Genomic DNA, 18,528 nt, shown 5'->3' with positions numbered 1-18,528 from the left:
GCCGGGGGACGGAAGAGCACCCACCCAAGGGAAGGGTCCACGAGGTCAGGCCTAGTCAGGATAAGAGAGAATGGCGCCACGAGGGGGGCAACCCCTCCGATATAAAACGTACTTGTTTCGGGTGCGGAAAGAGTGGGCACTGGAGAAAGGATTGCAGAAATCCATGGAAGAGTAGCGCAGGGAAGAGTTCTCCAGCCCCTGCCCAAAAGACCGAGACGGAGAAGCCAGACCCTCCCCAATCGTTTGATACCTTCCTAACTGTGCTCCATACAATGCTAGATGGCCCAGGGAGGGTAGCCACCGCCACCGGTACCGAAACCCCATCTGCCCCCTCCCAACCAAAACTGTGACGAGGACAGGCACAGCCTGTCCACCTGTGTTCCCTCGCGTGTGGTACGTGGGGGAGACCGACCGTCCAGATTGAAGTGGAAAAGGTGAAAGGGACTGACCTGCTGGATACTGGTGCCTCAAGCACCCTTGTCTATGCAGCTAACCCCGCCGCCTCACCTCTGTCTAGCGGGGTTCCCTGCAGCTCGGTGGGTTTCACAGGCATGGAGCAGACTGGCTCATTCTCCGTTCCGCTCTCCATTCGTTTAGGTACACTCCACACTAAGTGGACTTGTGTCCTGATAAAAGTGGGAACAGGAAGGGAGAAGGATCCTGGGTGCTGACTTCATCCTATGCCACGGGATCCTAGTGGATTTAAGAAACCACTGCCTTTGGGGATCAGTCTGCACGGGACAGGAGAGTGAGGTGATGGTTATCCCAGAAAAACAGGGTAAAGGGACAGTGTGCACCATGAAACCAAAGGAGGGTTACGACCTTGAATCACTGGTCAGTAACGCTCCGATAGAGTACCAAGAGTATGTGAGGGCAAACCTTGAAACTTTTGCCACTGTGGAAGAATAAACGGGGTCGAAGTCAGCATAGATGGGGATCCCATGACCTGACCACAGAAACAGTATAACTTCCCCTGGGAGGCGGAGGCAGACATGGAAACAGCCTTGGGTTCTTTGGTTAAACAGGGGGTATTGAGACCAATAGCTACCCATGTGAACTCTCCATTGTGGCCGGTTAAGAAACCGGACAACTCCTGGAGAGCCACGGTGGACTATCAAGTACTCAACCGTAACATCCCTGCTTGTGCACCCACTGTTGCTGCCGTTGCCGATCTCATTGGAAGTATCCCAGCCTCCGCCACCACCTTCACGGTGCTGGGTATTTCCAACAGGTTCTGGTCCATACCTTTAAGAAGGGAAGATCAGTACAAGTTTGCGTTTACCTTTAAGGACAGCAATATACTTGGAACTGTCTCCCTCAGGGCTTCCACAACAGCCCCAGTATTTTCCACCAGTGTATGGCCAACTGTTTAAAGAGCTTCAGCAGACCCCAGCAATTAGTACAATATGTGGACGACCTGCTCCTGTTCACCGATGAGGGGGAGGAGCATGGCCCACTGCTGGCTGAGCTGCTGAAAGAAGAAGGATTTAAAGTAAACACCAAGAAGGCACAGATTGGCCTGAAGAAAGTAAAATTCCTGGGACTTGCTGTTCGCGCAGGGGAAAGGACCATTGACAAAGCTAGAAGAGAAACAATGCAGATGTTACCCGCCCCCAACACAGTAACAGGAGTAAGATTTTTCTAGGGCTAACCGGGTACTGCAGAGATTTCATTGAGGATTATGCAGCCACCACAGCCCCTCTGCTCCGACTCCTACACAAGGGTGTGGGGTCAAAGGTTGCGAGGCAGCATTTATCCAACTCAAGAAAGACCAACAGACCACGCCAGCTCTACGGGCTATCGATGGGGGTAAAGAGTTTTTCCTGGGGGTAGCAGCTAGTGGGGACAGCCTGAGCGCAGTACTGCTCCAAGAGCGACACGGCCGGCTGAGACCAGTGGTCTACTCCTCCAGGATACTCACGGACGTGGAGAAGGATACTCCAACTGTGAGAGGCACCTCCTAGCCACTCACTGGGCTGTGAAAAGATCGCTGATCTTCACAGGGGGTCCCCTATCACACACCTTACCCACCATACGCTCACCCAAATGCTCCTGGATGGGAGAATCAAGGACGGGACAGTTAGCAGTGCCCGCATTGCTCGCTGGACCCTGCTCCTCTCTCAAATGGACCTAAGGGTAAAGGGGCTCTGCGATCTATCCAGGGACAGACCACCGGTGTTCCGTAGAAGGGGTACGGGAAATTAACATAGGCTTTCGGGCTGGGTTACACCCCACAGGCCAAGAGATCTATGTGGACTGTTCAAGCATGGTATCTGCGGGTGAACGACTCACAGGCTGCGGAGTTTATGACCCAGAGGCAGGCATTTCCCTGGTGATTAAACTCCCCAGTACAATAAGCGCCCAGCACGCTGAACTGTCTGCGGTGGTGTAATAGTCACACACCCCGAAGAATTCCCTACCCCATACACGATTTGCTCGGACAGTATGTTCACGTGCAATCAGTATGTTCACATCTGCAGACGGGAGACCCCTTGCAATTAAGCCCTTACTGAAAATGATCATGACAGCCGCAGGGGAGGAAGGAGATATTTACATACATAAAGTGAAGGCACATTTCACCACAGAACCCCGTAGCGAGGGAAACCAGCAGACTGACATGTTGGCCAAGCAGGGTGCCCACACGGGCAAGCTCTGGGATCTGTACAACCCAGGCCCCACTGCAGCAGTCACGGGCAGGATTGGGACAACAGGGAGGGCAAGGGTAGCTTTGCCCCGGGACCTAAAAACGATTCAGACCCAAGACCCCGTCCTCAAAACTGTCCTGAACACGCTAGCTAAAGGGGAAAGGGTAGACGGCCCATATGGCACCACGGCAATTGCCATTAAAGAGGGCATGCTGTTCAGGGGTGAGCAATGGGAAGTACCGCAACAACACCGGAGAGAATTCCTCCAGCTGGCACATGAGGGTCCAGGAGCAGGACACCCCAGACCTGAGACCACTTGGCAACGGGTGGAACAGGCAGGGTGGTGGCCAGGACTCAGGGAAGATGTCTGCGAGTTCTGCGCCAGCTGTCTGGTGGGCGCTGCCACAACTCCGACCCCCAGAAAAGAAAGGTGTCTATGGGACATATCAGGAGGGTAGAGGGACCCTGGCAGTTGATCCAGATCAATTACATCGGGCCCCTACCCACCGCCCAGGGTGGCTACAAGTACTGTCTAGTATTGGTGGACGTATTCATCAAATGGGTGGAAGACTTCCCATGCTGAACAGCCATTGCCCTGGGAACAGCTAGGATCCTGGTCAGAGAAGTGTTCTCTTGATGGGGACTACCACAATACGTGGAGTCCGACCAAGGGAGTCACTTCACCGGGCAGGTGATGCAGGAAACCCTTAAGGTACTCGGCATCAAAGGGAAATGGCATGTCGCCCACAACCCGCAGTCATCTGGGCCTGTGGAGAATTTAAACTGCACTATCAAAGAAAGGCTGCGCAAAAAGACAGGGGACTCACCCAAGGGGTGGGTAGAGGTCCTACCACTGGGCCTCATGGGGATCCGAGCCAACCAATCAAAGAGCACTGGGTACTCCCCGTACGAGCTCATGACCGGCAGAGCCATGCGAATCCCCACCCATGTGTTAGCCCCGGTACTCACGGAAGGTCAGCTGAGGGAAGCGAACCAGGACAGCTTTGTCAGGAATCTGTTTGAACACTTCAAACAGATTCACTGGCAGGCTGCTAACAACATGGGAAAACAGCATCGGAGCAACCGACTGCTGCTAGAACCCCGCAAACACCACGAATGGGAGATAGGGGACCAGGTTATGGTAAGGAACTACGCTCGAGTAGGAGTTTTTGAGGCACTGTACATGGGACCGTACCACATTGTCGACAAGGCAAGCCCCATGGTCTATGCCATAAAATTGCCCCGCCGTACAAAGTGGTTCCACATAAACCAGTGTAAACTTTCCAACCTAGAGGCAGCAGCTAGATGTAAGGGACAGCCAAAAACAGTAAACCGTATTAAAGACAGGCACCCCCAGCCAGCAGCCCCCAACTGTGGAAATCGGACGCATCCCCAGTAGCCAGAGCCTTAAGGACTCCCTGCATACCATGGCCAAAGACACCAGCGCCCCAATTTAAATGGTTCAGCCTCGGGAAAGGGACCAGCCGCGAAAGGATACTTAAGGTTGGGGACCAGCCTGCAAGCAGGGACCCCCAGCCGGTAGCCTCGGGCAACGAAGGAACCCCAGAAAAGATGATGGTGGACCAGCCACCAATTGGGAGTCCCCAGCCTGCAATCCTCGACCAGGCAGAACACCCAGGGGACAAGATGAACCATGCAGCCACCCCCAAAGGAGCAGTGTGCTGCAGTACCAAAGGGGAGCGTTCCCTCGATAGTGTGGGACTCAGACCCACGTCCAGTCAGGATACTCCAAGTCCTGCGGTACAGGCCGTCTTACTACCGGCTCCGCTGGAAACCCAGAGGCCAGAGGAGAAAGGAGAAGGACAGGAATTAACCCGGCCACCCGGAGACGGGTGGCAGATGTACATATATATGTGCTTTTATGAATTTAAGTATGTTTAGTAAGGATCTAGCGTAGTGTAGAATTATCTGTGTAATGATAGGAACATATGTAATAGTTATTGGGGAAAATGTATAAAAGCCCATCGAAGGGTAAGAGAAAGAATCCACCTGTGCAGCTATTAAAAGAGGCACAGGCCGGGTAACACCTGGGACTAGGAAGAATCTATCGGTATAGCTATTAAGGAAGCACTGGTAAGATAAGAGTAAAACAGCTGTGAGACAAAAGTTAAAGGCAAACCCTAGTTCCATAGGGAACCGAATAAGACAGCCAATCAATTAAAGACTGTATTGTGTGTCTGAGAAGAAATTAGCCCAAATTGGAACTCGGTCACCTTTGTCAGAGAGCTTTTATCAGGGCTGGACAATCTGTTTCTGTGCCCCTACAGGAAAGAAAACAATATGAGAAGGGTCCTGTTCCTGCTCGCCCTGATAACGATGAGCAGCGGCGGCCGAGGAGACGTGGAAGAATCCCTCATTTATGAGTGCTCAGGAGAGAGAGCACCGATCATGACTGCAGGGAGCGGTACACTGGGTGTGGAAGAACTCGCCGTTTACGTCCACGAGGGAAGGTGGCCACGGTGGATGGGATCTAATTCTACTCGCTACTCCAGCCAGGAAGGGTTTACCTACGGGGAGGCCTCAGTTCCATACCCCCGGATACAGATCGTCGTTGCCTGAGTCAGTGTTACGACGGGAAAATGTGTATGTTTGACTTGCAAAGGAAAGATTCCCCTGGGAAAATGGTGGTGGCTCAGAAAGCTCAGCAAGGACGCATGGGACCAGGAACTGGACTGGGAAAGACTCGGTAATGATACTTACCGCACCATCATGGGGACACGGGAGGAGTAAAAGTGTGTTGGGACAAGTAGTGGGAATCTGAACAGGGAATTTATGTTTGCATATGGGGATCAGAGAGTATTTGACCCACAGGCATGTCAATCGCCTTCGCTAGGCAATGGCAAGATGAAGGGGAAGGGATGGGGTGGGACTCCAGTCTACACAGGTGCGCGGTCCCATACTCCCCACTCCCAATTAACCCCACCGAACTAAGAGCACACATTAAGAAACTCCTGTCCACGACCCCACCAGTACGCACAATAATAGTGTGGTGTATGTAGCACACAAATCACTGACTCCACATGGTCTGGTGTAAGTCTAACTGCTGTGACCTTCGTCCTTTATTGTTCAGCTCCAGAGTGCCTCCCAGGTGTGGTGGTCAGCCTTATATAGTCCTTATTACAGGTACTACCAGGGTTTCCCACTGCAGCGCCCTCTGTGGTGTGGCATACTACTTACATTACATTTAAGGTACTGGGACAAAACACACATCATTACATAACATCACCTTCACCCCCCCCCACCTGGACGCAGGACAAGGATACACACATCATTACATAACATCACACTTGTCCAACGGAAGGCAGGTGGGCATAGACAGTGCGTTAGTATGGTACATATTATCTGGTACATTGACTGGTAACGGAACCTTGATTTCCTTGTTAGCCATTATCATTAATTGTACTTCATCCATTATTTTACACAAATACAGTGGCCATTCAGCATAAAAAATTAATTCTTATTATAAATTCACTATCTCACATTAACATAGCTCATTTTAGACTCGCTCTGCCAAACAGAAGTCCTTTGTGGGGACCATCTCTTTGTAAGGCCCTTTTAAGACTCCTGGGTGCATTTCCTCTTAAAGGCGCCATCTTTGATGCAGGAGGATTCCACGAGGCTTCTCCTTGGGCGCCGCCATCTTTGATGCTCTGCAGCTCCGACACGATGCCGTCGCCATCTTCTTCTCCGCCGCTCCGAATGCCCTCTGCCGTCACAGCCTCCGCTCCCCTCCGCTGCCACCCGACTTGCCGCCTTTCCTGCGGCCACCATGGCCTCTCCAGCGGCCGCACTTGACGCGTCCCCTGAGGCCTCCGTAGCGGCCTCCCCTGCGGCTGCCATGGCTGCCAACCAATACTACCAGCTCCTCGGCGGGGCCTGCCCAGCGGCCTCTTCCTCTGCGGGGCCCTTCCGAACCGCCGGCCTCTAGATCCCTCAGCACCCCGCCGGCTCAACCCCCTCCCCCCCCACTAGGCCCCTCTGTGCAGGGCTGCTTGCCTGTGGGGGCTGGGGCTGCAGGGTCTCTGTGTGAGGTCCGGGCCTGGGACTTGCCTGTGGGGATTAAGGCTGCAGGGTCTGTGTGTGATGTCCGGGGCTGGGACTTGCCTGTGGGTGGATTGAGGCTGCAGCTCCAGCTCGGTCGGCACTGCTCTCTGGGGACCCGGGGCACGGCAGCACCCCGGGGAGCAGCAGCCCGTGGAGTGGTGAAGTCTTCCCAGCTCCCACGGACCTTCCCCATCCACCTCCGGCCGAGGGGTGTCGGCCCATCGCCTGCAACGACCCACAAAGGTAAAGCGTGTGTCTCGTCCCCGTGGGATACCTGCACCATCGCTCTGCCGAGAACAGGTATTAGTTCCCTGGTGTAGGTACGCAGCTTCGCCGTGACCGGGACCAGCTTGGGTCGTGCAGCTGGCTTAATCCACAGTTTATCAAAAGTTCTCCGACTCATCAACGACGGACCCGAGCCCGTGTCCACTTCCATACTCACTGGTACTCCGTTGATTTTTACTTCACTTATCACTGGGGGCGAATCGTTGGTGCACGTATACAGTCCAAGCACCTCATCTTCTTCTACCTGCTCCTCGCTGAACAGTGGATCATCCCCCATCTCCTCAGCCACATGGTGAGTCCGATTTATTTTACACATACGCTGAAGGTGGCCTTTAACGTGGCAGGTATTGCACGTATACTCCGCAAACCTGCACCGGTGAGCCCCATGGCTTCCTCCACAGCGCCAGCATGGTGCTGCTTGATTCGCCCCCCTCGGTGGACTCTGAGCTCCAGGATCCCGAGGTCCGTGCTCTCTGCCTCGGGCAGAGCCACATTCTGCAGATTTGTCCGTGGTGGGCGCTATCCTGTGGACAGTGCCTGCCGGGTTCGAGACTGTGTGGACCATTTGCTTGGTGCTGCAAGTCGAGGTCATATATGCCCGGCTGATGGCGATGGCCTTTGTCAGAGTGACTGTGGGTTCCGTGGCCAGCAGTTTGTGAAGGAGGCCCTCGTGGCCAATCCCCATAACGAAAACATCCCGCAAAGCCTCGTCAAGGTGTGCCCCAAAATCACACGGCGCCGCGAGTCTCCTGAGGTCCGCAGCATATTTGGTGACATCCTGGACCTCAGATCTGCAGTGATGGTAAAATTTGTATCTGGCCTTGAGGATGCTCTCCTTCGGTTTCAACTGGTCACGAATGAGTTCAGTCAGCTCCTCGTATGACTTGTCCATGGTGCTCCCAGGTGCCAGCAAATTCCTGACGAGACAGTAAACCTCATTTCCACAACTGGAGAGCAATATCGCCTTACGCTTCTCTCTCATTGCATATGTGTCCTTCGTCGGGTCATTTGCTGTGAAGTAGTACTCGAGCCTTTCCGTAAAGGCCTCCCAATCATTGCCCACGGTAAAATCCTTTAGCGAGCCCGGAGTAGCCATGGTTGCGTGGAATTCGTCCGCTTCCTCATTGCCAATGTGGTGTATGTAACACACAAATCACTGACTCCACACGGTCTGGTGTAAGTCTACCTGCTGTGACCTTCGTCCTTTATTGTTCAGCTCCAGAGTGCCTCCCAGGTGTGGTGGTCAGCTTTATATAGTCCTTGTTACAGGCACTACCAGGGTTTCCCACTGCAGCGCCCTCTGTGGTGTGGCATAGTACTTACATTACATTACTGGGACGATACACACATCATTACATAACAAATAGAAAGGTGTCCTACCACCACCAAGGGATCAGGGAACGTATTAGTATTGGTACCGACCGAAAAGGTATTATATCAGAGGGTACACTATGCAGTAGCTTCAGTAATTTTAAACCTTACCGAGGTACACTTACCTGCATGGTGCCTGAAGGAAACAGAGCTGATATACCAGGCCCTACTTAGAGAAATGTTCAAGAAATTTTACGAGTTAGACTTTGGGGATGTAGACAAAGCAGATTTATACACCCTAAATGCTAGGGGAGACCTAGAAGGGGCATCATAAACAACGTTTTTACTGCCTACAATACAGGATCCTCTGTAATAAATAGCCTAGATGATATAGAACTGCAAACACAGATAACATAGAAACATAGAAAATAGGTGCAGGAGTAGGCTATTCAGCCCTTCTAGCCTGCACCGCCATTCAATGAGTTCATGGCTGAACATGCAACTTCAGTACCCCCTTCCTGCTTTCTCGCCATACCCCTTGATCCCCTGAGTAGTAAGGACTTCATCTAACTCCCTTTTGAATATATTTAGTGAATTGGCCTCAACGGGCTAAAGAACCAATTGAGGAAAATTTTGAAACAAGAAAACACAGTAGTAGGCTCAGAGCTACACGAGGACCAGGCTATGACTGTCCATTTAAAAGAAATTGTGGCTGAGCTGGAAAAAAATTCATAGACAGTGAATGCACTCATACACTTCGGACCAGGCTGCATAGAATGAGGTGTGCATGCTGTATGGGGCATGGTTGTTGGGCGAGGGCCGCAACAATCTGGAGGATTTAAAACAAGATTCAGTCCCCTCCTGGATCAGTAACAAGCACCTCGCAGCCCTCCACACGTACAGTAATTCACTAAACCCGTGCCAACTCTGCCGAGCCTCTGAAGCCTACCCTGTCCCAGTAGACTGGGAAATTTAACCACACCATTATGGGAATAGTACTAAGGATGCCGGTCATGGGTGGGGCAGCTCAACCCGCACCGGTATACCGGGTGGAGAACGTTGGAGTTATTCAAGGAGGTGCCCACATTCGTTTCGCAGCGGTCCCACCAAATGTCATAACGTGGGAGCACGCTGTGATGGGTACTGACCTTTCCGGGTGCCGGAGCCGGGGTGCACACATAATACTGTGTCCCCAGCACTTGAACGCCTATTCTAAATCAATGTGGGTTTAAAGCTGCTGGCGCACAGCCTATTATCTATACCAAGGAGGTCCCTCCACAGGTAGCATACATAGGGGCTGGGACATATTGTGTCACCACCAGTGCGCCCCACTACCAACATGGATACTTCTGGTGTCCGGTGAGTGACAGCAGTTTTTGCTTCAAACCTGAGGCATCAGTTCAAGTGGCCCAGGAACGGATTGTCCCCATTCCTGAACCCTCCACTGTCCACCTCACTGTGAAGGAAAACATTACAAACCTGCAGGATTATGTTGTACATTTTGGCTATGCAATTCCCCCTCTACCCGAACATCTTACCACTCTGCTAAAAGCTGTAATAATCTCGCAACAACATTTCTATACTCTAGAACAGAAAATAATTGAGATAGGGAGAAAGATTCTCGAGATTACAATTCTGCCTTGGTGTGACATTTTCAGACATCTAGAAGTCCCAGTCTGGATCAGAATTGCGTCCCACACTTTAGTTATCTGTCAACTCACGATTATTCTTTACTTATGGTGTTTCATTTGCCGAGTGAACTGCAGAGGCCATCAGGTCAGACACCAAAGGGTGCTGCACGCTCCCTGGCCGAACTTGGAGTAAAGGAGGGGCGTCGGACTCCTCTACGCTGTGACCGAATTGTAATGACTGTATTCGCCTGTAAACTGCATTGCATTTCAAAGGGGGATGCACGTTAAAATTCAGCTAGGTAAATACAGGGAAGGTTGACTCTCGGGAAATCACGAATTTTGCTCACCTAGCATGACACTCAAAGTGTCACAGGGGGGACTGTGTTTGGATTCATTGGAAAAGAAATTTAATTTGGAACTATCTACCAGAAAGTTTGACGTCCTAAAATGCTCATGGAAGAAACTATGAACTTTAATTGAATTTGGGATTTTACAAAGCAGATTGAACCTGTGTGGGCAGGCCTAAGGAACTATCCCTTAAAGAAGCCAGTTTGATTATTGAAACTGCCTGGGGCATTGAGACTAAAGTAAATTGTCTGGAAAATGGATACTCGAAAACCCTTCTCCACAAGAGACATTAACATTACAACAATTAACTCAGAGATGGCCAGCCATCAACCTGAAAAGCCATTTTCAGCCAATGCATAAAAACAAAAGGCCCACTTCAGCCTGCATGCAAAAACCAAGCACAAAGAACATTGCAATTACCAAGCCAATATTTCCATCAAGAAACAGATTTAGAAGATCAGCCTACCCGAGACATATTAACTTTTAATGAGCCCGCCACAATATGACAAAGAATTCTTGGGCCCGCCAAAATTAAACAAAGAATTCTGGACTGATTTGGTGTGAAGATTAGAACAGCTCAAACAAAGGGCATGCTTTGCTGCTTATGCTACTGCCTCGAGAGATACTGCTTGTACTAGTGCTAGTGCCATACTACGCCTATGCCATCAAGAAGGGCGAGAAACCAACGCGACAGTTGTAAACTAACTTCTCCAGCCTCGACGTCCTGAAATCGAAAAGGAAGGAAGAAACAAACATAGAAAATAGGTGCAGGAGTAGGCCATTTGGCCTTCGAGCCTGCACCACCATTCAATAAGATCATGGCTGATCATTCCCTCAGTACTCCTTTCCTGCTTTCTCTCCATACCTATTGATCCCTTTAGCCGTAAGAGCCATATCTAATTCCCTCTTGAATATATCCAATGAACTGGCATCAACAACTCTCTGCGGTAGGGAATTCCACAGGTTAACAACTCTCTGAGTGAAGAAGTTTCTCCTCATCTCAGTCCTAAATGGCCTACCCCTTATCCTAAGACTATGTCCCCTGGTTCTGGACTTCCCCATCATTGGGAACATTCTTCCCGCATCTAACCTGTCCAGTCCCATCAGAATCTTATAAGTTTCTATGAGATCTCCTCTCATCCTTCTAAACTCCAGTGTATAAAGGCCCAGTTGATCCAGTCTCTCCTCATATGTCAGTCCCGCCATCCCGGGAATCAATTTGGTGAACCTTCGCTGCACTCCCTCAACAGCAAGAACGTCCTTCCTCAGATTAGGAGACCAAAACTGAACACAATATTCCAGGTGAGGCCTCACCAAGGCCTTGTACAACTGCAGTAAGACCTCCCTGCTCCTATACTCAAATTCCCTAGCTATGAAGGCCAACATACCATTTGCCTTCTTCACTGCCTGCTGCATGCCAACTCTCAATGACTGGTGAACCATGACACCCAGGTCTCTTTGCCCCTCCCTCTTTCCTAATCTGGCGCTATTCAGATAATATTCTGCCTTCGTGTTTTTGCCCCCAAAATGGATAACCTCACATTTATCCAAATTATACTGCATCTGCCATGCATTTGCCCACTCACCTAACCTGTCCAAGTCACCCTGCAGACGTTTAGTATCCTCCTCACAGCTCACACTGCCACCCAGTTTAGTGTCATCTGCAAACTTGGAGATATTATACTCAATTCCTTAATCTAAATCATTAATGTATATTGTAAAGAGCTGGGGTCCCAGCACTGAGCCCTGCGGCACTCCACTAGTCACTGCCTGCCATTCTGAAAAGGACCTGTTTATCCCGACTCTCTGCTTCCTGTCTGCCAACCAATTCTCTATCCACATCAGTACATTATGCCCAATACCACGTGCTTTGATTTTGCACAACAATCTCTTATGTGGGACCTTGTAAAAAAAGATCACCATCGCGGCAGCAACTGACCACAGCCAACGTCGTACACTAAAACCACTGCGATCGACCAACCTCGAAACAAAACTTCACAAGGAAGACCCCGAAGAATCAAAAGTTTCCACTCTACAATCTAGGCCTGACTACCAACAGGCGAAAACGTTACCTAAAAGGACTTTGAAACCTATTTTCAACGAAAGAAAACGGGTACTTACCCCACAAATCCAAAACGCGCCCTACCGCATCAGCGGATTCAACCCAACTGAAGATTGCGCAGTAAGAAGTCCTCTCCGACGTTTGGGGTACGACAAGCAGAACCTACAGAATCCAACGAACCCCGAAACCGCGAACTGCCGCTAACTGACCAGAAAGGATTGGTAAGCATAGTCCCTGCCTGCCCTGGAGTCTAACCTAGCCAGTATTAGGTATTTGGGAGGTGGGAGGTGTAATTTTCACTGCAACCCCCTTTGAATGTGTGATGTACTATTCTTTATTAGTGTAATTATAAGTGTGACATTGTATTTTCTTATCCTTAATAAAATCAAAGTTCTTTTGCACCAAGCCAGTGGTCTTTTGCACTTTAACACATCCCCCAAATAAATCCAGAGTCGAGAACCCAAGGGAGTGGGAGCGATTCAAACCGCTCAAGTAGGTCAGAGGTGAACCTGACCCCCGGGACCACTCCTTACAGTTCCTTTATTACTTTATATTGAATGGCCTATGATATCCTGGGGCAAACTAATAATAGAATGGTGTTGTGATTTCTGATAAGGAAGGTGCTTTGAATAGCTTGTTGGAGCCTAAGAGAACTTCCTCACCAAATTGTAAAATATAGTTTTGTATCTGCAGTGGTCCACATGGTGAGTTCCTGATCTCATCCGTGATGTTCAGACAAGCCTGAAGTATTTAAATCGGGATCCTACGCCAGTTGTAGGATGCCAGTGCTATTTTTGTGTACCAATGGGCAGAGGGTGTGCCACGCATGTTCCACTTTTTGGTATCAGGTGTTGAGCACCTCAGGAGGCCTCTCAGAAAATGGATCCAAAAATGTTTTTTACAGTGAGTTTTGTGGGGCCAGGTTTAGCTTGAATGCTCCTCCTGGTCCCACAAAAATCTTCAGGCCCACTGACGACATTCAGTAGCCACCCTCGGATTACTCCCCCCTCAGCACTGTACCCTCCCCCCTCCTGCCGCCCCCCCCCCCCCCCGCTTGAGGTCTGACTTGCGGCTGGTTCCATGGAGGAGCTGTTGGATTCTGTGCAGCCCACCCCAATTCGCAGAGAGCTCGTTGTATGCTGGCAGTTCGCTTAAAATATTTAGAAGAGGGCCAACCATGAAAATGTTTGGGGCCTCTTTCTAGAGCCATCGGGCGGACAAACGTTGATACCTTGTCCACCCCCTGTCTGATGTGCATCGCAGATGAGAATCATCCCTGGCTTCTCCGACAATGCGGCACTCCCACAGTATTGCACTATGTGTCAGCTAGACTACATGCTAGATTACAAGTCGCACTCAGAGGCATGAGTGCTGTTACTGAGCCAAACTGACACATACAGGATAACAACACATATTCAGGGTCCTTCGGATGGTGGAGTAGGTAAATGCCCCACACATTGGCTGGATTTTACCAACCTCGGTGGGTCCGGGGCTGTGTTGATCCAGGCCTCTGACTTGATTTTACCTTGATGGAGCTTGTTAAGCCCGCCCTGCGAGGTTCACGGTCAATTAAAAGGAAGCGGGTCTGAAAACACTATTTTAATGACACGTCATCAGCCGGTTTCCTTAAAGGGACCATGTCCACATTGATTTTGATAGTTGAGCTGTCAAGTGTTCTGCAGCATTGAGGTGCTGCAATTACTGACAAGCACTGCACAAAGATGCAGAGCTGCATCCAGGCTCTCTCATGACTCCCTCCAGGTGCTTATGGGGGGAGTTACAATACGCAGAGAGGTTCTCTTCCCATCCAATGGAAGAGACCTCCCAGGACACCAACGCAGGCTGGTTGCACATTGCACAGGAGGGCACAAGCAGGGATGTCGTCAGGAGGACCTGGCTGCAGTGGCGCAAACCTTTCAATGATCTCAGTGGATCACGAAACGTTGCTGCAAAGCCACGCTCGACCTTATCCTGCTATGCCACTCATCACATTCCCATCACTCTGCCTTCCCTACCCTACTCCTACACATTGTTATTCACACCAACTTACCTTGCACCTCCACCCATCCCTCTCTCTCGATCTACATTATCACATCCCCATCTCACTAGCCGCCCCTCATACTCAATCCTCATCCTTGTCCAATCATACCAACTAACAGCACACAAGGGTAGGCACTTTGGTGTTATCGCTAATGCTGATGTAAAGTTTCTGCTAATGTGTTGTCAAACATTAAAATCTATATTTTCAATACTTTATGGTCTTGGAGAGATTTCTGTGCACCTTTGGAAGTGGCTTAGTGAGTTGTAATGAATGGTGAGACAGAACGGTACCCCCCGCAATAATGATAAGTGTGAAAGGAATGGCTTGTGCATTGTAGGGATGCTTTGTGGAGCTGGTGTGGGGTGGTGCCAACCTGGCGCATCATGTGGCAGCCAGGGTGTACAGTGTCAAGTGAAGTTAATGTGGCCATAGTGAAGCCATCCCTGGTGTCATGGGGAACAATGTGGTCGGGGCTGGAGGAGGTCGGGTGGAGAAGGTTGGTGTTGTTGTTGGTGATGCTGGTGTGCCTCGTGATGTTGGTGTTGGGGCTGATTGTGCTGGGATTCTGAGGACCAAGGTGAGATTTTTTTTAAGGGCACTGATGTTGATAGAATAGAAGGCAGCTGAAGTTGAGATGACAGAAGCGATCTGTCAATGGTGAGAGAGGTTGCTCCAAGGAGGTAACGCTGGATAGAGGTTGTTGCAAACACTTCCAACCTGCATAAAGCTGAAAAGTTTACTGCAGCTTTTTTGATTCAAAATTGAACAGCGGTGCACTGGCAGCTTTTTTATCATTTCTGCAGCTGTCAACTAGTCAAAGCAATTCAGAGTTGTTGAGAACCCGACACACTTGTATGATAACGGTGGGACATGAACCTTGTAAAAAACTTGGAAAAGTCCTTTGGACCTGGTAAAATGTTAGCTAGCACAATTACCTGACACGTTGCTTAGTGCCGGGACTGCAATCCGCAGCCAGAGCCGGCATTTTAGAAATTCACATGGAGGTGGTTCAAAGCGGATCAGATAATCTGTTTTATTTGTTATGTTGATTGAGGGATAAATATTAGCCAGGACACCGGGGATAACTCCCCTGCTCTTCTTCGAAATAGTGCCATGGGATCTTTTACATTCACCTGAGAGAGCAGACGGGATCTCAGTTCAACATCTTATCTGAAAAGCATTGCACTGCACTGCACTGGAGTGTCAGTCTAGATTTATGCGCTCAAGTTCCTAGAGTGGGACTTGAACCCACAATATTCTGACTCAAAGGCAATTGTGGCACGCACTGAGCCATAGCTGACACTAAGAATGACCCTGATGGAAAACTTTAATGTAGCAGTATGTTACATTATGCCATAATACCCCGGAAAGTCTTCCTGAAGCTTCTGTCGAACACAATGGTCGAGTGTTCAGTTGATTTGATCTGTGTACAGATTTGAACCTATCCATAGCAACAAGTGATCCTGGCACATTTTCTGCAGCGATTCCTAACTCTAGCAATATTGGGCCCAAGTTTCGGGCCGTGCCTAAAATGGCGCAGCCCGGACCTGGATGCCCGTTTTAGGCGCCACAAAGTGCGCCTAAAAAAAACTCACCTATTCTCCGGCTCCCTGCAGGTCCTCTGGAGCTGGGCGCGGTGCAGCACGAGCTGTGGGGGGCGGAGCCAGGTCCCTGCGCTAAAAACAGTGCCGGGACCTCTGCACATGCGCGCTACAATGGGCGCGCATGTGCAGTAGCTCCAGGCGCCCAAAACTGTGGGAGGGGCCTGAAGCACGCAGCCCCTAGCCCTGGCTGAATGGCCTCACTGGGGCTGCGTGGATAAGGCTCACCTCCCACCCGACCGGACCCGACCCGACCCCCGCTCTCCCTCCCGGCGACCCGACCTCCGCCCCCCACCCCCGGACCTCCGCGACTCTTCCCCCCCCCCCCCCCCCCCCGGACCTCCGTGACTCTCTCCTCCCCGCCCCCCCAGACCTCCGCGACTCCCCCCCCACTTCCTGGAGCTCCGCGACTCTCCCCGCCACCCCCCCCAGACCTCCGCGACTCTCTTTTACCCCCCCCCCCCCCCGTTGGACCTCCGCGAATCCCAACCCCCGAGACCCGACGCCACCCACCTGTAAATCCAGCCCGAAGTCTTGGGCCCGGCCGTTCAGCCTCCTTCTCTCCCTCCCTTCCTCTCTCCCTCCCCTCCCCCTCCCTTCCTCCCTCCCCTCCCTCCACTCTCCCCCCTCTCCCTCCCCTCTCCCCCACCTCCTCCCCACCCTCCCTCTCCCCTCCTCCTTCCTCCCCCCCCACCCCCCATCTCTCCCCCCACCCCCCTTCTCCCTCCCCTCCACACCCCTTCTCCCCCTCCCCCCCAACCCCCACCCCCCTTCTCCCCTCCCCCCATCCCCCTCCCACCCCCTTCTCCCCCTCCCACCCCCTTCTCCCCCTCCCCTCACTGTCAGAAACACAGACACTGACAGACAGAGAGTGAAAGACACACACACAACAGAGACACACTGGGGGGGCCGTCCCAGCACGCTGTTGGAGGACTCCCGGTGCTGCAGTCGGTAAGTAGAAAATGTTTTATTTATTGATTTTTTACATTTTTTTAATTTTTTATTAAATTTTTTTTGATTGATTTATTGGTTGATTTATTGATGTATTTATCATTTATTATTGATGATGGCTCTTTATTTGTAAAACTGAAGTGTTTACTGTTTGTAAACTTCCCTTTAAACCCTGCCCCCCCCCCATTCTCTACACCTAATTTGTAACCTACACCTGATTTTCTAAAGTGTAGACAAGGTTTTTTCGAACGTACAAAAATCTTCACTTACTCCATTCTAAGTTAGTTTGGAGTAAGTTTTCACTGCCTAAACTTTGAAAACAGCCGTAAGTGGCCGGACACGCCTCCTTTTGAAAAAAAAATTCTGTTCCAAAGTGAAACTGTTCTAACTGACTAGAACTGGAGCAAACTAAATGCCGAGAATTCAAATTTCTAAGATACTCCATTCTAAACCAGTTGCTCCAAAAAAACAGGAGCAACTCAGGCCAAAACTTGGCCCCATTGAAGGAACACTCACCATCAAACTCTGCAGGTCCCACTCCAACGATAATTATCGACATTGGAAGGACTGAGGCCTGTTTAAAGAAAGCAGTAGAAGATGAGGCAGTATAATTGATCCAATCTTACGCAGCTTTCTCATACAAACCACCACTAGGCTAGGAAGTTGATTAATCTTTCAAACTTGATTCTTGTTTATGCTAAAAACAATTTTAAAATTATGGGTATGGTACCATAGTGGTTATGTTATGGACTAATGATCCAGAGAATCCCATGATGGCAGTTTAAGAATTTAATCCAGTATAAAAAAATCTCAAAATAAAAAGCTGGCACCAGTAAAAATGACCATGAAACTGTTGAACTATCGTAAAAACACAGCCGGTTCAATAATGCCCTTTAAGGAAGGAAACATAAGAAATAGGAGCAGGAGAAGGCCATTGCTCCCTTCGAGCCTACTCCGCCATTCAATAAGATCATGGCTGATCATCGACCTTGTTATATATGCAGATATAGATATACTCTCTGTGTAGTCACTGTATAGTTGCATAAGATGGAGACTTGTTTCCTGATGTTCTATCAATAGGTTTACCCTGTGTATATACTATGCTGGCACCACTAGAGGATGCAGCTGGTGGAGATTCTGGTGCCCCTGTAGCAGGGCTGTCCACCAGAAGGCACTGCAGTGGGAGACCTGAGGGTCACCTGCATAGGTGTGCAGGGCTCAGTATAAAAGGCTGCCTACCATGCTTGTGCCTCACTCTGGAGTTACGAATAAAGAACCAAGGTCACTACAGTTTGAGTACAACACGTTACCTCATGGAGTCATTCATAAGTGCATTACAGACACAACAGACCTCAAGTCTACTTTCCTGCCCTATCCCCATATTCCTTGAGTCCTCTAGATTCCACAAATCTATCCATCTCAGACTTGAATATATTCAGAGACTCACCATTCACAGCCCTTTGGGGCAGAGAACTCCAAAGATTCACAACCTTCTGAGTGAAGAAATTCCTCCTCATCTCCGTCTTAAATGGCCTACCCCTTATCCTGAAACTGTGCCTCCTAGTTCTAGATACTTTAGCCAGGGGAA

General features: G+C 50.2%; 1 protein-coding gene across 1 annotated transcript in view; it reads right to left on the bottom strand.

Annotated features, from left to right (window-relative positions):
- Nucleotides 1–18,528, bottom strand: part of LOC139276919 (copine-9-like) — a 615,931-nt gene that overhangs the window by 22,550 nt on the left and 574,853 nt on the right. The window contains exon 18 of the mRNA XM_070894913.1: nt 17,457–17,514. Coding sequence (XP_070751014.1) covers nt 17,457–17,514 — 58 coding nt within the window. The remainder of the gene's footprint in view (nt 1–17,456; nt 17,515–18,528) is intronic.

Source organism: Pristiophorus japonicus, chromosome 12 (genome assembly GCF_044704955.1).
Source record: "Pristiophorus japonicus isolate sPriJap1 chromosome 12, sPriJap1.hap1, whole genome shotgun sequence".
Taxonomy (NCBI): Eukaryota; Metazoa; Chordata; class Chondrichthyes; family Pristiophoridae; genus Pristiophorus; species Pristiophorus japonicus.
This window is presented reverse-complemented; position numbering and strand designations above follow the sequence as displayed.